The sequence below is a fragment of the Spea bombifrons genome, chromosome 2, assembly GCF_027358695.1.
Source record: "Spea bombifrons isolate aSpeBom1 chromosome 2, aSpeBom1.2.pri, whole genome shotgun sequence".
Classification (NCBI taxonomy): Eukaryota; Metazoa; Chordata; class Amphibia; order Anura; family Pelobatidae; genus Spea; species Spea bombifrons.
The window spans coordinates 97460226-97484481 of record NC_071088.1 but is presented as its reverse complement, the minus strand read 5'-3'; the positions used below and the strand labels follow the sequence as shown (position 1 = coordinate 97484481).

The 24256-nt window shown below is 39.1% G+C and overlaps 1 protein-coding gene across 1 annotated transcript in view; it reads left to right on the top strand.

Annotated features, from left to right (window-relative positions):
* The window catches only part of ITGBL1 (integrin subunit beta like 1), an 88251-nt gene that overhangs the window by 25919 nt on the left and 38076 nt on the right, over positions 1 to 24256 (top strand). The window contains exons 6-7 of the mRNA XM_053455317.1: positions 6347 to 6487; positions 20999 to 21145. Of these exons, the coding sequence (XP_053311292.1) occupies positions 6347 to 6487; positions 20999 to 21145 (288 nt within the window). The remainder of the gene's footprint in view (positions 1 to 6346; positions 6488 to 20998; positions 21146 to 24256) is intronic.

Genomic DNA, 24256 nt, shown 5'->3' with positions numbered 1-24256 from the left:
CCCTCTTTCTCTGAGAATCAATTTGGAAAGAACTGCCTTGGTCCCATGGACCCACTGAGACCCATGTAAAGTCCATCTCTGGGATTGAATCTAGGCAAAATCATGCCTATACATACATTTTGAGAAAAAGCCAGGAGGGCCGGCTGCAGACGTCGAGGGACCTCAGAGGGCTGCTGGGGTGGGACAACTGGCTGCGAGGTACCCACTCTTAGTCAACTTGAAAAGCTCACTCTTTTTGTGCCAGACGGGAGCTTAAGGATAGAATTATGATGACTTTGATTGGATCATCTCTTTTGTATATGCCAGTTGTATATTTTATCATTTAAATAATCATCCTGGTCTAGTCTGAACTTCCTTGCTTAATGATGTGTAATCGCTTCCTCCCATTTTGCCAACTTTATAGGAATAGTTGTAGTAGGAAAAAAAACTGACTGAGACTCACAGATCTGATTGACTATATCTGTAATGTCCATTTTGATATACTGTTGTTTTTTTATGGTTTAGAAGCATCTGCATTAACTTTTTAGAACATACCATGAAGTGGGAAATTCACTCCAATATATATTCAAAACTGACATTCTCAAATCCAGCCTGTTCAAAAGGAGTTAAGAAAACTAAAGTTTTAAAGTAAACAGCTACTTTTGAAAATTAATCATAGAATAGGATAGAGTTAACATTTCAGAGAGGAGAGGTAATCTCACTGGAAGCCAAATGGATTTTTGAGCTCCAAACTAGGAAGCCCACAAGGGTTTGAATTTACAAATTTCCAAATTTGCTTTGTTTTGTATAATTATCTGTTAACAGTTCTTTAGAGAGATTCTTCAATAAAAATATTATTACTTTTCTATTAATTTTTATTTGTGATTTCCATTTTACTTTGTTCAAGTATTCTTTTACAATATACCCTTTTTGTGTAAACGTTTTGCTTACTTTGTAATGGGTTCAATCTTGCTGTGTTATACATTGTTTTTAACATCTTTTATTTTATTATTTACGTCATATAAATATACATTTGCTTATGCAAAGAAGTTTGCAGGGGGGGTGTACTTTTACTAATTATTTCCTGCTGTATCAGTTGAAGATTAATTGATTAAGATGTGAAGGCATGATTTTACACAAAGTTAATTCCTACGATTAAGTGCTAACATGCACAAAACATTTTTCTACAATTAAAAAGAAATACATTTTAGACCACATTATATCTGGTGAACTGGCTTTTGTTTTTTCTACTTGGATATTCTTTAACGCATCACTGTATTGATTGCATGCTCCCGAATTGACCTCATAGAATTTCAGAGTTAAATATACAGTATATACATGGTACAGGTTGCATGTAGAACCTGCTTGATTTTCTGTTAAATGCAGGAAAACCAAATACTGTAAATATATCTTGCTATATAAATATTTTGCGTTAGTATTTAAGGAGTTAAAATTATACCAAACACTTTCTACAAAACAGTTAAGCAAGGGAAGGTTCTTCATTTGGCTGCTATCCAGAACAACATTACTGCATAGTTAAAATAAAAACCCCAAAGATTCCTTTTTTAAATACATCTTCACTGACAATGATGGGGAGAGAATGAGCATCTAATTACCCAAAGAGCATTTAAAAGCTCTCTCCTATCTTAATTATGAGAAATGCTTGGCTTCTGTACAGATTTAGTGGAATTATATTTAATATCTAGGTTGCTCTGGGGGAGCCTTCTGAAATATTGGAAACTAAATATAAAATTGTTTTGCATTAAATTTGAGGCTAATCATTTTAATAGCACTTTCTGGCATGTAAGTAAGCAAGTATCTTCTGTTCCCTCTTCTACTTTATAAAACTTACTAATATATACAATTAACCAGAAAAGGAAGAACAGGTTGTTCCGGTAAGTAACTAATTACTAAGTGTTACAGGTTCATTTTTTGTGTTCTTTTAGGTTTATTAAATTGTTGCTAATTATGTGGTATAATTCTCAAGTCTTTTCTGTGCTCAACTTGTGTAAGGCGCAAGCTGTCATGACCAAGATTTCCACATATACTAATAATCAAACAATGACATTGGCACTCTTTTAACAAAATCACACTCGCGTGGGCTTTTTAAATTTAAACTGAAGTTATCATGTAGATCCTGGCTGCTTTCGATTGGAGAATAAAAAAATCATAGGCAATCATTAATATCCATTAAAAAGAAGATGCCTATATAATCCAAGACTTTATAACTCTATAAAAAGTGTCTACATTTAGATCACAATAGAATAAACATAAAGGCAGCATAAATTCTGTCCAAGAGTCAAGTGTACATTTCAGGTCTCCCTAGGCAGAAAGTAATACAAAGGGCCATTCAACTTTGTTTAGTGTTGAAAACAATCTGGCTCAATTATTTCATCAATACTGAGTGTATTTTATTACTGTAAGAATATGATTTACCTCCAAAAGTTAATTTGCCAGTGGGACGATTTAATAATATTACCAAATGGTATTAACAGACCTCCAACTGTAAATTTTAAGCTTCATAGTTGTTCAGGAAGGAATAAACAAACAAATGTTGTTTGACCTCATCAACTCAAGTGCAATAAAAAAGCAACTGAAAACAGTCAATATCAAGCATGGATCATGTTTGATCCCACAGGCACAGCTGTTGCCTGCTAACATAATTAACAACCCAGATGCCAGGATCATCAAACATTTTTGTAATTGTCTGTAGATTCTGATGATTCCACACCTATGAAAATAAGAATGAAACCAAGGTAAAATAAGAATGAAAGGGAACATTGTAAATTTTATTTGAGCACCCATATTTCTGATGTCATATTACAGGTGGAGGGTGTAATTGCCCCTAAGCCCTTTTCTTTCATTCAGCCTAACTGTTGCTTTTTATAAGAACTAGTGTATACCAGTGAAAAAGGACAGGTATTGCTACTTACCATTCTCCTATGTAGCATAGCTCTGGACCACCTAATTGGAGCGGCACACCTTTTGTACTTACCTCACATATATATAACAGGATAAGAACAAAGATTTATACTGGGAAAGGGACAAATATTTTAAAGGGCTTATACTGAAGGTCAAAACTGTTTACCAAGAGTACACATTTTGTTTCTAGGATCTTGAAGGGTCGATAACACCAGCAAGTACCAGCAGTTTTCTGACAGGTTTGCTGTCTTGAAAACAAGATTAGAGGGTGAGCTTCTTCTTGGGGATTTCTACCTGTAAGATTAGTTTGGGGCCTTGAGAGCTTGATAACAGTATAATAGTAAGCTTCTGAATTGTAGGAAGAAGCTTACTGAGTATGCTTTTGGGGCATTTGGACTTTTAGAGAATGCAATAGGGAAATTATGGGAGGTTTCTGGTCTTGGAACTTAGCAAGGAGATATGTATTTTGTAAGTTTCTTCTTGTAAGTGGCTTTATTTTGGACCTTTAAAATAATTTAAAAAAAAAGATTATGCCTAAGGATTTATACCTGTAGTGACTGAACTTGGGAACCGGCTGAAAATTATTTAGTTTCTACATTCAGGTTTCCAACAGTAAATTTGGGACATCAGACTGCACAGGAGGAAAACATCATCATAGGGGTTTATATCTGAAGAACAGATTTGCAGACTTGGGAATTGTATTAGAGGACAGTATATAGTAAAGTATGGTTCAACTATGTAGATGAGTTTTAGTTTTGGAAAATTGAATGTGATAGGTGGTAAGCTGCTTCTAGTGTGTACTGCTTGCAGATATGTTTGGGGTTTTGTGAATTTGCTTTGAGTAAAGTAGCTTGGGGAAGATTCTTCCTAGAGTTTTTTCTTTGCAAAACAAATTTAGGACTTTGGGAACTTTTTGAAAATACACTGGGTGAGCAGTTCAAAAGATTATACCAGTATTCTTGCAGTTTTTTGTCTTTAATTCTTGTTTATGTAGGGTGGACGAAATGTGTTAGGTGCAAGTTGAAGGGTGCCTTACCAAAGAACATAATATGCGCTATCATGTCATTGCATTTTAAATGATAAATAAAAGTTTTACTGACCTTTACTTGAGGATTGTGATTGGCTGCTTCAAGTTCGGTGCTGGCTGCCCTGAGCAATCAAATTGGGCAGGGGACCCATCTTGGGTAGTCTGATGGATTCATGACGACAGTGGATGGTGCCTCCAATATAGATGACCTCATCTTTAAAGGCACGTATAGGGGTTACTGTGGTGGAAAACCAAAGTTAAAGTCCAATCTCTTGATACCACATTCAAATGAAGGAAATCTTTCTGTGTGATCCTCATAAGAACACACACCATTTCCAAAGTACAAAACAAGACTCAGAACTCAGAGCCTCAACACTGTCTTATCAGATCAATTGTGCCAGATCAGTAAAGAACAAAACAGCTATTATTGCCAACCTTATCGAAATGTGAATTAGCATGAATTACAATATCGTGGCTAGATGACAATGCCAGGCCTGTACTAGAAGCAGATGTTCCTTAACATCATCAACCTTAAGTGCCCCCAAGTGTTCAAGTCTGGACTGGAAGTGTTGCCAGTAACTGTAAATTCAGTTGTATGGTCAGATCAATATCTCATGTTTACCCAACTGGCCTAAAGCTTGGAGGCTCAAAACGCATTAGTTCAACAGAGGTACACAATCTTAGAGTTTTGACTGATTCTGGACTGTCTTTAAAGAGAAGATTTCCGTAATCAAATCAGCCTTACTTCATCTGACAAACATAGCCATGATACAACACCTAATCACTACCATTTGTGTCCTCTCATCTGAATTACTATAATGATCTTTTATTTTAGCCACCTAGAAAAAGAACTCCATCACCTACAGGCAGTACAAAATGCAGCAACCAGACTATTGACCAATCAACCTCGCTTATATCTCATAAAACCTGTTCTGCACTTCCTTGCATTGGCTTCCAATTAAATATCCAACATATTTAAAATCTGACCTTCAAAGTCTTAAACAATAAAGTTCCACAGTACCTGAAAGAGCCCATGACACCGTATAGTCCATCTCACTTTCAGTTCAGCCAACGGATCCCTTCTGTCAGTGCCTAGAAAACAGATAAACTCAGGTTCCCTGGCAATCAGCCAGCCTGCCTGCACATTCTGGGACTCTTTACAACACTTAATCAGCGAGACACAATCACTACAGACTTTTAAACAAAAGCTAAAGACCCTTTTATCAGACATTCAGTCAGCTCATCTGACCATCAGGAACACTTAATTTCTATGTCTGTTGTAATGTGTGTTTGAGTCTCACAGGAAGAAAAGCAATATAAAAACCACAAATTATTATTATCATCATTATTATTACTATTCTGGATGAGAACATTGCTCCTTACAGATTGAAAATGTGTTTTTATGTTAGTTTAGTTTTGGAAATAGAAAGTACAAGTGCTGATGGGCAAAGTGACAAAGAGGATTACTCACTTAACGTAGTTCTACAAGGATGTCTGTTACACACTGTGAGACCATGGAAGTAATTATAAAACTGTAGAGAAGTAGTCTGCATTGTGACTTCAGACTCCAGGGGGAGCCTAGAGATTAGAGTTCTTGGAGCTTTGAATGTTTGGTCAGCAGGCAGCAGACTGACATTTTTGAGTAACAGGTTGCAATCTGGCTACATCTTTATTAAACCAATAATAACAGGCTTACAGTATTTCATCAAAAGTTTTTGCTGAAAGAACATTTTTGCTGTACTTTTGGATTTTGTTGCTAGGAAAAAAAGCTTATAAAATCTAAATATAAAAACTATCATTTAGTGTAAGAAAAAACAAGATTGCCTTAAAGGTACAATCTAGTCTCCCAAAATGTCCTAGCTAGCATAAGCAGGAAGTATGCTTTTTTTCGCATGCTCTGTAGCATTCCCATTGAGGCCAAGAGTGGAAGCCAATTGCATGTAAGCTACATGTGAATGGTGGCCACTAGTCCCATTGACTATAGTAGTAGGTCTACCGAGCAAGGTGCAGAAAAATACCTCCTCCTGGCTGCTTGTATTGAAAAATAGGAATAGTAAGATCTTTTGCATGTTTGTATTATATTGCAGATTTTATATAAAATCCAAAGATTATTACGTAAATTCAGCACAGATGTAGTATAGGCACTGGTGTTCATCGACTAAACAGTAAGTCCTACTGAGGTGAAAAATGTAATTGTGTTCACTATGCATTATGTTATGACAGCTTTGAATCCTATTCTAGAAGAATATTACGGTAATAACATTCCACAGATTTACATCAAACTAAAATGTGGTCTTTAAGACTATCTGACTACAAGCATTTTGAAATGTTACATTGGTTATTATGTTAGATAACTTTAAAAAAAAGAAACTGTAGTAAATCTCCAAACAAATAATGCTTCTCTTATCTTCACCCAAGGAACATGCGTATGCGGTGAATGTACATGTCATGATGTGGACCCTACTGGAGACTGGGGAGATATTCATGGTGACACTTGTGAGTGTGATGAAAGAAATTGCAAGACAGTGTATGACAGATACTCAGACGACTTCTGTTCTGGTAAGAACAATTCTACCAAACTTAACTAGTGTAAAATGTTTTTTATATTAAAAATGTTAATATAAAAGGTAGCTTTTTATTTAAAATAATAAAATCATATGCGCATGAACTTTGATTCTGCCATGGTTTCTTTCATGATTTTATACAGCGTGTTTACATTTTCCACAAGACACATAGCATACAATTGTATCAAAGTTAAAAAATATTTTAAAAAACACAATTATTATATGTTGATATTGGAGTAACAATATTCTCTCATATGTTAAAATTATGACAACACTCAATCATATTGTATTGAGCAAGGTAGGACAGTGTGTCCCCATGGGAGAAAGCCCGGCAGTCTCAGAAGAGTTCTTCAACCTCCAACCAGTTCCCACTCGAGTTGAGCCTTTTGGGCTTGAGTGGCCATGGGAGTTTTTGATGATCTTCCAAGACCAGGGACCAGGCCCGGACTGGCCATCGGGCACACCGGGCATTTGCCCGGTGGGCCGGGCCACGGCAGGGCCGCATTGACTTAGGGGCTGATGGAGCTGCAGCTCCAGGCCCCTACACTACCTACCGGGTCCGCCACTCTAAGGGGCCGGGAAGTCCCCACCAAGGTCGGCCTTACGGGTCTGCGGCCGCACAGGGTATAAATTAAAACATCGGGGTTTTTTTTTACTTTATTTAACATCCTCCATGTTAAATAAAGTTTTTTTTAACTTTATTTAACATGGAGGATGTTAAATAAAGTTGAAAAAAAACCCCGATGTTTTAATTTAAACCCTGTGCGGCCGCAGACCCCTAAGGCCGGCCCTGGTGGGGGCTTCCCGGCCCCTTAGAGCAGGACCGGCCTTTGGGGTGTGCGACCGCACAGGGCGTCACACTCTAGACGGCGGGGGGCGGCCCGCACCGGGTGCCGCTCATCAGGGGGTGCCAACTTGCGGCACCCCTCCAGAGACGGACAGTAATGTCCGCCGCTGGAGGAGCAGACTCGCAAGGGAGCGGTATCGGAGGTCTTTAACAGACCTCCGGTTCCCTTGAGTGATTTTAAGCCGGGTTCAACCCGGTTTAAAATCACTCAAGGGAGCCGGAGGTCTGTTAAAGACCTCCGATACCGCTCCCTTGTGATCTGCACGGCAACAGCTGCAGTGCGCCGGGATCTGACAACAAACCCCGGCGCACAGCAGCTGTTGCCCTCTGAACCGGAAGAAGACAGAGAAGACAGAAGAACTGAAGAAGAGGAGGAAAAGGAGCTGTAAGGAGAAAAAAGGAAAGGTAGGAAAATATTCAGTGAGAGTGGATTAGTATATATGTGTGGATTGGTGTATGTGTGTAGATTGATATATATGTGTGGATTGGTATATGTGTGTGGATTGGTATATATGTGTGGATTGGTATATACGTGTGGATTGGTATATGTGTGGATTGGCATACGTGTGGATTGGCATACGTGTGGATTGGCATACATGTGGATTGGCATACGTGTGGATTGGTATATGTGTGTGGATTGGTATATGTGTGTGGATTGGTATATATGTGTGGATTGGTATACGTGTGGATTGGTATATATGTGTGGATTGGTATATATGTGTGAATTGGTATACGTGTGGATTGGTATGTGTGTGGATTGGCATACGTGTGGATTGGCATACGTGTGGATTGGTATACGTGTGGATTGGTATGTGTGTGGATTGGTATATATGTGTGGATTGGTGTATGTGTGGATTGGTATATATGTGTGAATTGGTATACGTGTGGATTGGTATACGTGTGGATTGGTATACGTGTGGATTGGCATACGTGTGGATTGGCATACGTGTGGATTGGTATGTGTGTGGATTGGTATATATGTGTGGATTGGTGTATGTGTGGATTGGTATATATGTGTGAATTGGTATACGTGTGGATTGGTATACGTGTGGATTGGCATACGTGTGGATTGGCATACGTGTGGATTGGCATACGTGTGGATTGGCATACGTGTGGATTGGTATACGTGTGGATTGGTAAATGTGTGTGGATTGGTATATGTGTGTGGATTGGTATACGTGTGGATTGGTATATATGTGTGGATTGGTATACGTGTGGATTGGTATACGTGTGGATTGGTATATATGTGTGGATTGGTATATATGTGTGGATTGGTAAGTGTGTGAGAGTGATGGGTGTTATGCTGTACCATTTCCAATGTCTTTTTCATGATCTAATTATGCTCTAAAAGTACATCATAACTCCCATCACTCTATACTGTTCCATACAGTGGCAGAGCTGAGAGGCAGAGGCCTTGCACCCCCACCGCAGGACTCCTGAAAGGTAAGTGAACTTCAAAGAGGGAGAGGGTAGATACTTAGGAGGGGGTAGATAGGGAAAAGGGCGTGAGACGGGGGAAAGAGGGTAGATAGGGAGAAGGGAGTGAGAAGGGGTAGATAGGGGTGAAGGGAGTGAGAAGGGGTAGATGGGGCAGAAGGGAGTGAGAAGGGGTAGATAGGGCAATCATACTCCTATCATGCCAAGTCTGCGAGTACATCCTGGAATCTGGGTATGCCTGGGTATGATAGGAATGTGATTGCTGTTAACAATCATATATATATACATATAATATTGTTTTTTAATTGTTTTGTCCTATTTTGGTGTGTTACTTACTTTAAATAAAAGTGTTAGATTTTTTTATGGTGTGGGGAGGTCATATTCGGTTTCGGACAGGTAAATACTGCATTTTCGGTTTCAGTCCAGAATTCGTTTCGGTGCATCCCTACTACTAAGCCAGACAATGAAGTGGTAGGCCTACACCACATCAATGTTTGGCATAGTATATAGTGATTGGTGTTATGCTGCACTATTGTCAATGTCTGGCTCAATGTATAGTGATAGGGATTACGCTGTACCACTGTCAATGTGTGCCTCAGTATATAGTGATAGGTGTTATGCTGTACCACCGTCATTGTCTGCCTCAGTATATAGTGGTAGGTGTTATGCTGTACCACCGTCAATTTCTGCCTCAGTATATAGTGATAAGTATTATGCTGTACCACCGTCAATGTCTGCCTCAGTATATAATGATAACAGTGAGAAGAGGAAGAGGTGGTAGATAGTGATACAGGGGGATAGATAGTGAGAAAGGGGAGTTTTGCTACAAGTTTTTATTCCTTTCTTTTTTTGGGATGGGGGGGCACCAGAGGAGTAGTCCGCACAGGGCGCCAGAACACCTAAGGCCGGCTCTGCCTTAGAGTGGCGGACTCGGTTGCAGTTGCGGCGGGCTTAAGGGGCTCTGCCTTAATGCGGCCATATTTTAAGGTAGGAGCCTGGAGCTGCAGCTCCAGCAGCCCCTAAGTCAATCCTGCCCTGCCACAGGCGCGGTCGCAGTTGCTGCTTGCTCTGGCAACAAGGTAAGTAGGGTGAGGGAGGGGGCTGCAGTGAGAAGGGGCAGAGGGGGGTTAGGTAGCGAGAAAGGGGGAGAGGGGATAGATAGAGGCGGTACATATTGATAAGTGGGGAAGGGGGTTACATAGTGAAAAGGGGGAACATAGTGAGAAGGGGCAGATAAGATGATGAGAGGGGGTAGTGTGAATGCGTATGAGAATGAATGAATAAATGTGTGGATGAATTGCGTGAATGCGTATGACAATTAATGAATTCATGTGTGGATGAATTGCTTGAATGATTTGTGAGATGGCATTAATGAATGCGTTAATGATTTGTGTGAATGATTAAATGCAAAGATGGTACATGAAGGGTGGGCTTTAACAATAAATAAATAAATAAATAAATATGGGCTGCTCAGGCTTAAATGCCCGGGCCTATTTTTTGTCCCAGTCCGGGCCTGCCAGGGACTGACTCTAAGGGTGCACACAGGTAGGTCTAAATAGGCCTTAAGCAGAGAGACAATATCCAGGAAAGCTGTACAACAGGCCAAGGTCAGGAAGCCAGAGCTCATGATTGTCAGGGCCAAGCCTAGTGGCTAAATTACAGGAGTCTAGGGGGCCTGGGGCAACCCCTGCGACCACTTGTGCCTGTCTCCTCGTACCAGTTCAAAATTGTTCAGAAAGGGCCCCTCTAAACTATTTTGGACAGGCACGGGGAGATAGGAATGTAACGTATCTTTTTTTTAATATACATGTAAAATTCTATAGGCTGCTAAATGCTTGGTGTGTGAAAGAACTACACTAATGGAAATTAATGTCAGTCCTTTGATATCAGTGGAGTAATTACCTTGCAACTGACGTCACTGAACTGCAAGACCAAGACTTGAACTGTCACATCACATCAGCAAAGCCATGAGAAGCAATTACACAAGCCCATTATCAAAGAACCATTGTTTATTGCACTTTTAATGGATATTAAGATCTCCCAAGATGTAGCAAAAAGGAAGCTATGAGGAATAGATACCATCAGCTTTGCCTTGGATTTTTTATGTATAAGTGAGAAAAAAATAAGCTTTTCTAAACATCACATACAATATTAAGAGGATATGCTCTTACCTACAGCTTATTATAGTAGCTTCCAGAAAAAGATGATGTAATTTGAGATGGTATAAGTATAGCATTTATGTTGGAGGAAAACTAAGTCAAATCAATATTTAGTGTGTCCACCCTTTGCCTTCAAAACAGCATCAATTCTCCTAGATACACTTGCACATAGTTTTTTCAGGAACTCAACAAGTAGGTTCTTCTGTGGATTTAGGCAGCCTCAATTGCCCCTCTCTCTTCATGTAATCCCAGACAGACTCAATGATGTTGAGATTAACCATACAACTACTTCCAGGATTCCTTGTTCTTATTGTTTTATGTGCCTGAACTTCTCAGCATTGAGGAGACCATTCACTTTTCCTCTGTTTGTTAAATGATGAATATCAAATAACAGATGGAATAAGTATCTTGTGATAATACCTTTTTTATTCTGTTAGTCCAATAAAAAGGTATTATCACAAGAAACTTATTCCATCTGTTATTTGATATTGACACCTCTGGACTAATACAGCTACAACCTCTACTCTACTTAAATGATAAATATAGATATGTCTATTTTTGAAAGCATTTATTCCCACCTGCCTAAAACATTTACACAGCACTATATTATAGCTAGTATGTCTATAATGACAGTATGCAGTGAGGCTGTTTAATGGAAGGGGTCATGGGTCTAGTCGTGCATATTGCGGGATGCCCTAGGCCTGACAAACATATCTTCAAAGTGTCCCTCTTTGAGAGCCAAATCACTCATTCCCTTTTTGTTCCAATTTATCTCTTTTCTAGGAACTGTTTACTGGGTATGAATCACAGTGTCCTGCATCTCTTAAATTCACTAAAATGTGTATAGAAACAGCAGAACATGTTTTTTATATAATTAGTGCGAAAGAAACTAATTATTCTACTTCTTTTAAATGCCTTACCCAGTTACCTAAATACATGTTAGTAGACCACTAGTTTCCATTAAAAGCCCAATTAAAGCCCTGTCTCCTAGCCAGATCTCTGTCTATAACCCTTTAAGCAAACATGTCTTATTTTGGAGAAATACATTTTGGGGTAAGAAGGACACATGGCACTAGGTATAGCATGCCATTGAGGGTCTGCCACCTAGACTTTTATCATATGCTCCTTGGCCATTCCAGTCATTTTTTTTTTGTAATGTATAAAGATGTCACTTTCCAGAAGGTATTTCCATAGAAAATGCTGCTACAGTAACAACCGTTTCTAACATGAGCAACAAATGACCCCAACTAGCATGACAGAGCAGCAACGTGCATGAGCGCATCACTGTTGCATCTCTCAGGAATTTGTAAAAAGCACTCACATCTATGATGAGGTTTAGCACATGTGAACGATTTAGTCTCATTTTAGCTCGCTAACACTCAGGAAGTGTTCAAGCGTAAAGGCAAAGGATAATGGCTCTTTTTAAAATGTACATGTGGTGTTAAATATTCTATGCCTTGACACGGCCTAGACCTGTCACAAATATGTATGAATATTACAAAATGCTACTTTTTTTCCACGTAAAATAATCTATTCTTTTAAATTATTTACATTTATTTTTATCTGAACAAAGCACCTACTGACCCAGAGAGTATAATATAACCCAATGTAATTGTATAATGAAGACTGATATAGTGGCATGTATTAAACAAAGTAGATATCCTATCAAGGAAAGAATAAAAAAACTTCCCCAACCAAAACCCAATAATGAGACTCACACATTCTCTTGTTGGCAAAAATGTTGCCCACAGCTTTATTATAACAATAAATAACATAATAAACATACCATTGATAAGTCAATGTCTGAAAAGCGAACCATAACAATGTCACCCCTTATACAGTCCCCCATCATACCAACAACACATGACCCCACAGATAAATTGACATAACAATAAACCATCCCACACCTATAAAGTGCCAATAACTTTTCCAAAAAACAAAAAGTAGGGGCATACCGTGACACCCCTACACCTCCTAGGTTCTGAGCCAAAGGCTAGGTCAAAACCTACCACACCAACCAACAACACCAATTATTTAACCGTATCCAAAAAAAAAACACCAGTCCTACCCCCACCTTACCAATCCAGCTCTGCCGCTGTGACAAAGTGAAGCAAAAACAAAACAAAAACCCCAAAACATAGGGAGGGAGGGACAAAAACAGGTCCGTAAAGCTAATAATGGCAATCCTTAAATTGTCTGACCTATATATAGTGCCTAAACCCCACCTATTTTAACCTTAACCAATCACCAACCTCACACCTAAAGCCCTTTTCCTAGCTCTGTCAAGGCCCCTTCTGCTAAGCTGTGCTGCTCAATGGGCTGCAATATCACTTTTTAAACAATGCAAATGCATTATAATACTAGTGCAATATACTAATTCAAATAGTTGCTGATAAAATATTTTTGAGCCAAAATATATGCAAAAGGCATTGCCTAAACTTGTGGGAGGAGCTAAAATATATTTAAACCCCTCGAATCCAGCCCTCCTAAATGTTACATTATTCTGCTAGAAATGGCGTGCAGCTTGGATGTAACCATTCTGAACACATCTCAATTTATAGAGGAAACCATCAATCCTCTGTAGCCGGTTCTCACAGACATTGGTTTCAGGTAGCTTAGGTTACTGCCTCCACTGTCTCCCCTTTCCTTCTCCCTCAAGCATAAATATTTAAGTCTTATCAGTCTCATTGATTTTTTAAACGGTTATATTAAATATTAAGGGTTTAGCTCACCTCCTCAGATTTTAATCAGCTTGTCTTTAAATTTCATAAATTATGTGTTCTGTCTCTTGTCCCCTACCCTTTTATTGTTCTCCAAAAAAAACGGTCGGTCCATGCTCACTTCTGCAGTATCCTCTATTCTTTCAAAGATTACCAATTTGGAAATCTTCCCGTATCCCTTCTCACATCTCAGTGACCTCAGATTCTTTTTCCTAGAATAACTAGATAACTAGAACAAAATAAAATAAAGACGTTTGGTGATATCTCTGTTACCCTTAAGGCCAATGCCCCTCGCTGTCCGAAGCTTTCTATCCCAGTATTTATACTAGTCTTCTGTATTTTCATAGACGCCCGTTGTTTACCCTCATCACTGATAGGAGCTCATCCATTATGTACACTGTAGTTAAACAATGTGCCATCTTTGATTACTACTGCTCCTTCTTAGCCAACAGCAGCTTTAACTCAATTCAATTTGGAGATCGTCTGAAACGATCTCCAAATCCTCCTTAAATTAAAAACATACCAAACAGCAAATCTCCAAACCCTCCTTAAATTAAAAACATACCAAACAGCAAATCAGTATACTATACAATACAACAACAATAATAATAATACAATCAGTACACACTTTTTAAATTGATTCTCTTTTCTTAAATATTGTAAGTTTTTTATACAGCATTTCTGACCACAGAAAATTCAAATAGCCTCTTTAAAGATGGCGGCATGTTGTCACATTAAAGCCTGTTATTTATCTTGAACGTTTTTATATCATTTTTGAAGTTTCAAAGGCTTTGTAGAGTGTTTACTGTTTACATTCCAACTGTCATCAGCTAGTCTCACTCTTTAGGCTAATATCTTTATCCTTCCTCTTACTTTTATGGCAAGTTTATTGATTTTTTTTGTTTGCTAAAAATATTAGCGTTTTCCACACTGCTGCTTTGTTGTTTATCACATTGAGCTCTTCTCTGACAGGTTTCTGTTAAAGTACTTATATTTTGGTTCTTGTTCTGAAATCAAGTTCTCTTGTTTAAGAGTTAATACTACAGGAACAAGTCTCATTGCACGTTAATACTGAGTAAAGTTGAATAAAGAGTCAATTCATATGTTGAGACTGATTAATATGAAAGGAGATAAAATAACAGGCTCCCACAGCTGCATCATGTTCCATGTTTACCAGAAATGTATGTTTACACATGAATGTGACAAGGTTATCACAAAGTCCCCCTGTGGCAGGTGTTACTCTCAAAACCCGAGTAGTGAGTGGGTGGTATCTGATAGTGGAATGGGTAGAAACCAGAACTGGGGTGAGCAGAACAGTTACCAAACTAACATGCCTGGACCATGGAGCAGAGTAGGGCAATTGCTCCAAGCCGCACTTTTGAAGAGGCGGTACTTTGCCGCCCCAAGACCTCGGAAGAGAGAGAGGGCGCCGAGTGGTTTTCGCTTACCAAGTATGCAGTACCCACTCGGCGCCCCTCTCTCTCCTCGGCGAGCCCTCTAGCTCGGTCTCGGTGCTGGCTTATAATGCTGAGCGCCCATGGGAACCGGGGGGGGGACAGATCCCCCCCAGTAACTCATGCGGGGGGGACCGATAATGAAGAAGTCCCCCCCATGACGTCATATGCCAGCGCTCAGCAGAGAAGCCGCGAGACAGGGGCCTTGCGCTTCCACCACAGGACTGCACGGTAAGAGGGGGGGGTAGATACTGTGAGAAGGGGGATTGGGGAGGGGGTAGATAGTGTGAGAAGGGGGTAGGGAGGGGCAAGATAGTGTGAGAAGAGGGTAGGGAGGGGTAGATACTGTGAGAAGGGGGTAGGGAGGGGCTATATAGTGTGAGAAGAGGTAGGGAGGGGGTAGATAGTGTGAGAAGAGGGGGTAGGGAGGGGGTAGATAGTGTGAGAAGAGGGGGTAGATAGTGTGAGAAGGGGGGTAGGGAGGTGGTAGATAGTGTGAGAAGGGGGGATAAAAGTAACATAAGCATAAGCATATTGAAATAAAGAGTGAGAATGAATGAATTAATATGTGGATGAATTGTGTGAATGAGTAAAATAATGAATTAATGTGGTTTTTGCTACCAGAGGACATCTATTAAGAAATAACATTTTAAAAACAGAGCAGCAGCCATAATTGTTTTAGAAGTACCACCTGCACTCTGTGTACTCCTCTCTAACACATAACAGAGAACCGATCTCCCTAAAACTACCCATTTTCGTACCACTCACTGAACTTAGAGAGGGAAAATGTAAACTCAGTTACTCTAGCAATAACTGATGAAATTAACTCAGTATGCTGATAGTCAAAAGCACTTGGGATCCCATTCAAGAGTACCATAACTCATTCTGCAAACTGTGGTTGTTATTTATATAATTTTGATAACCCTATTTATTTCATAAGTGTCCCCTCTGTTTCCTTGCAGCAAGACAGTTCATAAAATGATCTTGTTTTCTGGCAAATCATTTGGTTGACAGAGCATATAATTTAAATGGGATAACACATGCCAGGATTTCTGAATATGCTCACTCATTACTAATAATATATTGTTAACATGAACATCATTTAGAAGTTTCTTTAAATTAAGGCAAATTGTGCATGTTTTCAGCTTAAATGATATCCCAAATAAATAACAACTGGATGGTAATATAACCTTAAATCTAAATACATACCTTACTTTTTCATTTATCTTATTTAATGCCCATTTTCATGTGTAACAATTCTGAAACCATATCACTATCTTAGTCTGCTCAATATAGTCCTTGTCAAATGGCAATGGGCATCTATAAAATACTTTAGTATGAGACACTCTACAAAGGTTTCACATTGTAGCTACAGATAGCATAGATCAAACTGTTGGGAGAAAGCTGATTTTCAGAATGCTGGCAGTCTCCCGTTTGCTTAACACTATGTGTTGTAGGTGGGCAGTGACAACAATATAACCTTGTATATCTCCTAAAGAATTTTGGAAGGGTGGAAGTGTGTGAGCTGCATTGTTTATCAGAGAGCGTGAATGTATATATGTATATTTACATGTATGTATGTGTAAGTGTATGGTGTTTGTGTGTATATGTATATATGTGTGTGTGTATGTATAGGGTGTTGGAGGGACTGTGTGTGTGTATGCATGTATGTGTAAGGTGTAAGAGTGTGTGTGTATGTATATGCATGGTGTTAAAGTGGCTGTGTGTGTGTGTACGTGTAATGTGTACAGGTGTATGTATGTATGTACAGTTAGGTCCGGAAATATTTGGACAATTTTTATAATTTGGTCTCTGTATGCCTCCACAATGGTTTTGAAATGAAACAACCGACATGCAATACAAGTGCAGACTTCCAGCTTTAATTCAAGGGGTTGAACAAAAATATTGTATGAAATGTTTAGTAATTGCAACTATTTTCATACGCAGTCCCCTTATTTCAGGGGCTCAAATGTAATTGGACAAACAACACAATCATAAATGTTAATTTTTAATACTTTGTTGAAAACCCTTTGCCGGCAATGACTGCTTGAAGTCAAGAACATATGGACCTCACCAAACTAAGCTTTGTCTTCAGCAAGTGAAATGCATGTTCAATCCGGTTGAGATCAGGTGATTGACTCTGCCATTGCAGAATATTCTACTTCTTTGCCTTAAAAAACTCCTGGATTGCTTTCGCAGTATGTTTTGGGTCATTGTCCATCTGTAAAGTGAAGCACTGCCCAATCAACTTTGCTGCATAAGGCTGAATCTAAGCAGACAATATATCCCTATGCACTTCAGAATTCATCCGGATGCTTCTGTCACATCATCAATAAACACTAGTGACCCGGTGCCATTGGAAGCCATGCATGCATATGCCATCACACTGCATCCACCATGTTTTACAGATGATGCGGTATGCTTTGGATCATGAGTCGTTCCAAGCCTTTTCCATACTTTTTTTCTTCCCATCATTCTGGTACAGGTTGATCTTAGTTTCATCTGTTCAAAGAATGCCTTTTAGATGTTTTTTGGCAAAGTCCAATCTGGCCTTTGTATTCTTGAGGCTTTTAAATGTTTTCTTCACTTGGTTGGATGTTGCGAAGGGGTTATTCTTTATCATGGAAAGGATCCGACGATCACCCACTGTTGTCTTCTGTGAACGCCCAGACCTTTTTGTGTTCCGGATCTCACCAGCGCGTTCTTTTTTTCTCAGAATGTACCAAACTGTTGATTGTGGGTTCACAGCAACAGCTTCCAAATGTGAATGTCACACATTAAATCAACTCCAGACCTTTTTACCTGCTTATGAAGAAATTACCAAGGGATAGCCCACACCTGTCCATGCTTTTGAGTCAATTGTCCAATTACTTTTGGTCCCTTGAAAATGAGCTACATATTAAAGATCTGTAATTCCTCCTAAAGTCAATCGCTTGTATAGTGCACATGCAAATGCGTTATTAGGGGTTATTTAATAAAATTGGACATTCAATCAAAAAAATTAGAGATCAAAATATATTAGACCTTTATATTAAGTTTAATACCCTGTCTAATGAAAACAAGGGATCTCCAACAGTGGATCGTTCTAAGGAGATGGCCCAGGTAAATGGAAGGATAAAAGAACTGTTAATACTAAGAGCAAATAGAATAATGGTTAAAAAGAATACAAAATGGTTTTACCAAGGTAATAAGGCCAGTAAGATGACATCAAACCAAATAAAAAAACAAAATTTTAAAAATAGAATTCAAAAGATAATAACAAACAGGGGGGTGGTCTTTGCTTTAGCCCAAATCAAATAGGATCCGCTTTTGGAGATTTTTACACTTTATAATATCCCTGATCAGGCAGAAAAGATAGAATGTATAAGAGAATATTTAAAAGGATTGGGTCTTCCTGGTTTATCTACCTTTCAGGTGGAATCACTGGAACAACCATTTGTGGACATCGAGGTCATGGATGCTATTAAGAAATCTAAATCTAAACCCTTCCTCCAATTTGGATGTGAATATCCTCAAATTAAAGCTGAGAGACTGCACTTATAGCCCACATTCATTATTTAACTATAACTTGAATTTATTTTGGTAAACAACCATAATAACAAAACTTGTGTCAGTGTCATTATGTGTAAGTGCAGTGCTGCCCCTGACCATCATTATACCCTGACATCATAATTCATTCCCATCCCCACCACAATCCCCTAACCACCATCATTTCCATCCCCTACCATTGTGACCCCAAATTCCACCACAATCATTCCCCACCCTCTTCATGCCCCTAACATAACTTCTCCATACCCACCCAACATTATTTCATCATCATCCTTATACCCATTCCTTGGCATGTCCTCTTCATATTCATACAAACATATTTCTCTCCTCACTTACCTGTCCTTAGCGAGGTGTGGTCTTGGTCTGCATGTCTGCCAGTCAGCGCTGCTCTGGATAAGACATCATATCAAGTGCAGGCGCACAGTGGGAGTTTGAAAAGGAGGTGTGTGTGCCTCAATTGGCACAAATATCTTTTGCAGGGTACCATGGCCACATGTATAATTGGATGACTTGCCTGAAGACCGGCCCCAGGAGAGACAACCTATTTCCCGGTAGCGTTAAACCAATTGTGCTTTTCTTGTTTTTCCTCCTAAACTGCCGGAAAAAAAACCCTGAAGCTGTAAGTCCTAAGTGCACCATGACTAGGTATCCGAACAACCTGTAGCCAGGCCATTCAGACTATGGTTATATCACTCATGTAAGCAGCTGTAACAATCGGGTTAAGAAATGATTAAGAACAATTGTTAATCTAGAAAGATTACTGAGGGCAAAAACTTCTGAGTGGATGCAAAGATATAATAAACTTAAGTAAAAAAAGATCATCCGACGAAATCTCTGGATAAACGGGCTAGAGATTTAAAAATATGCATCTCTAGAGTAGATGCATATAAGACATTTAATCAGATGTGTAATGCAATTCACTGCCTGAATCTATGTGAGGTTCAATTTAAAATTAATAATAGGTGGTATCTGGTACCTACTAGGTTGGCGAAAATGCTCCCTGACTCTCCAATTTATTGCTGGAGGTGTGGCCAACAAGATGGAGATTTTCTCCACATATGGTGGAGCTGCCTACTGGTTAGAACATTGTGGGACGTAACTCTGGAAAATTTGGAGAAATTGTTGGGTCGGGAGATTAGCAGATCCCCTGATCTAGCTGTAATACACCTTAACATCCCACCTCTAAAAAGATTTGAAAAAAGATATTATATCATTTTATGATGGCTGTAAAATTGTCGATAGCAAAAAATTGGAGGTCTACAGTGGTTAATACATGGATAAAAATCAAAGCTCAAATAATACATCGATGTAAAATGGAAAGAGGGATTGCTTACAACTTTGGGTGGTGCAATCAAAGATATAAAGAGTGGGATAACTGGATAAATAAATTTGAAAGACAGGTTGAAGGTTCATATGTGTGAACATTAAGAAAATAATAAAATCAAATATGGAGTTCGTAAAAATTATGCAATAGGGAATAAGATGCAATTATTAAAATAAATTGAGCCGTTAGAAAGTATGTATATGGGATCAGCCTTACTGGATTGTGGATGGATATATACATTGTACGCTTCTTACCATTATATGTATGTCACGTTAAATGATGTTGTTGCCTTTAAATTTGTTGTATACAGAAGATAACATATATATATACTCTTTTTTGTAAAGAAAAAAAAATTTAAAAAAATAAAAGAAAAAAAATGATTAAGAACAATGTAGGAGGAGCTGCAGGGGGAAATTATGTCAGAAGAAATGTTACAGTTTAGTTACAGCCACACCACAATTATCTGATAAGTTTATATTATTTATGTGCAGCATATATCTGTTAATAATTTTATATACTGCCAGCCTCATGAGCAAGTGCATTAGAAGTGCACATTAGAAAATGTTATAAAATATAGAAGGGATAGGGAGATGGCAATAAACACCCAGGTCTATATTTTATTATGCATCTGACATAACAATTTGGACTTAGAGAAACAAAAGGGTTTGAGGACCCTTATTAAACAAGCTTACTATCTGGAAGGTGGTAGAAGCATAAAACAAATCGATACTGAACCTACATGCGATTGTATATAATATACACACTGAAAAAGACCGGTATTAAATATAGCAAACACATTATAAATGAATGAAAAGGAATTCTCTGTGGGATAAGAGTAAAAAGTACAGTAAAAGCTTTTACTGTCACCCTGCATTATTATTGAAACTACTAGCTGTCCACAGACCTGTCGTGCCAAACCAGGTTACAATGATGTTTCACTTTTTTCTCCTGTATTGAATATGAAATGCTTCAACCCTTGTAGAAAATATGTTTTGAATGTGAAAATACTGTTGCAGGTCATGGTCAATGTAACTGCGGCCGATGCGACTGTAAGGATGGATGGACTGGACGGAAGTGTGAACACCCACGTTCCTGCCCGTTGTCAATAGAACTAAGCAAGAAAAAGTGCCAGGGGACCTCCAGTCAGCCGTGTTCGGGACGTGGTGAGTCTAATGCTTTTAAATAAAACATGCAGGGCTGGCCCAGGACATTCTGCTCCCTGGGTCTAAGGACGAAATGCTGCTCCCTTTACTGCTGTAAATGGTCTAGATGTCCTAGGGGGGCCTGGCTGTCCTTAGGGGCCCGCTTGAGGAGACAAAGTCTCCCTCTGTTTTTTTTCTAAAAGAAACAAAGAAAGCTTGGTGGCAGTTCCACTGAGCTTGTGATCCTAACGCTACAGGACCACAAATTAGAGGGGGCTAGAGGAGAAGCCATCACTGGGAGAGGCTAGTCTCCTGCGGCAGCAAGGTGGTTGAAAAGTGCTGCAAATAAGGTAAGGTAAGGTGCTTTCTAAAAAAAAACATTACAATTTCTAATGAGACCCCAGTGCCATCTTTGCCCCCAAACTGATTTTCTGTGCCATTAAACAGCTTGACAGTACCCCAAACAGCCTGTATGTGCTATATTTGCCACCAAAACAGTAGGAGAGAAAATCCTGGAGGTGTGGGGGGGTCATCTGGGGAGGGCGGTCATCTATCCCAAAATTTCTGATGGCAGCCTTGCTCTCACATTCTCACACTTTCTCATGCTCTCTCCCACTCTGATTCATGCTCTCTCAATGTCTTCCTACCGTCTTCATTGACTGCTTCTGTATTCAGCGCCGGCCTTAGGGGTGTGCGACCTGTGCGGCCGCACAGGGCGCCATGGCAACAAGGGAGCCTGGCCGGGACTTAAATTAAAACATCGTTTTTTTTTTTTTTTTACTTTATTTAACATCCTCCATGTTAAATAAAGTTTTTTTTAACTTTATTTAACATGGAGGATGTTAAATAAAGTTAAAACAACAAAAAAAACCCAATGTTTTAATTTAAGTCCCGGGCAGGTGCCGGCGTTTCATGCTGAAGCGTGCAACGTAGCAGAGGGGGAAGACGGATGCCTCCCGCTCCCACCACAGAACTCAATAAGGTAAGTAAGGATAATGAGAAGTAGGGAGAGGGGGTAGATAGTGAGAAGGGGCAGAGGGGGGGAGGCAGTGAGAAGGGGCAAGGTGGTAGATAGTGAGAAGGGGCAGGGGGGGGAAGGCAGTGAGAATGGGCAGAGGGTGGAAGGCAGTGAGAAGGGGCAGAGGGGGGAAGGCAGTGAGAAGAGGCAGAGGTGGTAGATAGTGATATACGGGGAGAGGGGATAGATAGTGAGCAAGGGGAGTTTTGTTACAAGATTTTTTTACTTTCTTTTTTTGGGATGGGGGGCGCCGGAGGAGTAGTCGGCACAGGGCGCTGGAACACATAAGGCCGGCTCTGTCTGTATTCCTATATTCTTTCCCACATCTCCACTTTTCTTGCCTCTTCGTGTTCTTCTTTCTTTGTCTGCTTTTCACCATGTCTTCTTTCTTCTTCCAATTCTCTGTGAACCTGGCTCCTGGTGCACTTGATCACTTTTAATAACATCAACCATAGACACAGAAGGCTTTCAAAATAAACTTACATTCAGAAATCTAACCAAATGAGTGTTCCATCAACGCCTACTTAACCCCATAATGAATGTAGGGAATATGTGACAGAAAACTGATCCTTGAGAACCAATGACGTATCCCCTACAGGGAGTACACTACAGTGTTTTAGATGTTCTTTGCTAATAACACGAATTAGAAATGGCTAATGTTGTGCACGTCATTCAGCTTAGTATACTGGCTCAATGTTTTCTGCTAAGGCTTCCTTTTATTATCCTGTTTCTTAATGCTAGGTAGCATTTTAAAGGCACTAAAGCTTAAAAGTCCATTCTATATTGTACAAGTGGGCTTGATTGCTCTCACATTAAGCCACTCTGAAGTGAAAGGATTGCCATTATGTGATGGTAGCCAAACATTTCTGTGTAATTGTAAAAAAAAAATGCTCAGAATAGAAAGGTACAAAAGACAGCCCTGGAGAAGGTCACTGTTGATGTGATAAGCGGTAATAGTAATTCTTAAAATTCAAGGATTTGATGTGTGCTTCTGGAGTTAATCTCTGTTACCATTTATCCACTTCTTAATTAACGTAAATTATTTATAAATGGAAAAGCAACTTTTTTTGTGTTCTTTGTTTTTTGTGCAACATTGAAGTGATGTCTTATAATAACATGTTATTTTGCTATAGAAATCCTAGTCCAATCACATCTGACTACATTATACTTCCTATGTGTCCTTATTTTTTACCTTAGCCGCTCAGAGAGTTTGACGGACATGACTCTAGCATAGTGTACTACAGCTTTAAAACTCAAAGAGCATTAGATCAAGAGTGTTGAAAAACCATAAGCTCCTAGCCATACATTTAACCATAGACAGAGGTGTCTCTATTTGGCCATTTAAAATGATGGTAAATGTTCCACATCCAAGCGGGATGTATGGGAACAAAGACCTTAGCATTACCATCTATGGAATATTGGCGTTGGCATTCCAATACAATATCTAGAAAATGTGTAAAGGGTTTTAAGTCTGTCAATTACTGAAAAAAGGTCTGGGTGCACTTGAGGATAAATAAATTCTCCCAGGCACTTCAAGTATATTCAGTCGCTCTTGCATCTTTGTCATTGGTCAGCCTTGTAAATAATAATGGCATAGTTAAAGTTTCCTTGAATTGTGAGATCTCTGCCTTTGGTTCCTCATTGGTTTATACCGTGGAAAAAATGAATTAAGCACAGCTTCTTTTAGCTTGTCGTATGTAAACACCATATTCTTCTCAGTTTTTCAGGACTACATTATTTCGTTTTTAATTATTTTGCCATTGATATATGTTAGTTTTTTTTTAAGCCCTGCTTCCCTTTGCACCATTTTCTATTTCTCCTCTATAGTTAACCTGACTACATTTTTACAATTATTGGTATATTCATTATATGAAATTTGGCAGACAATACATATTGCAAAATTAAACAGCAGAACAAATTGATAGATTCTTCTGCAAAAACCTAGTGGGGTGAAATGCCTTAAGTGCTTTGTGCTTATAGCAAGCATTTAATCATAGCCTATCATTTTGTTCTTCCATTTATTTTTGCAGGAGGTATTGTCTGCCAAATTTTGCTTGCTGAGTTTCGTCTGTTGATTGTGGTCTGGACACAGCTGGCTGACTTCTTCTTTTGCC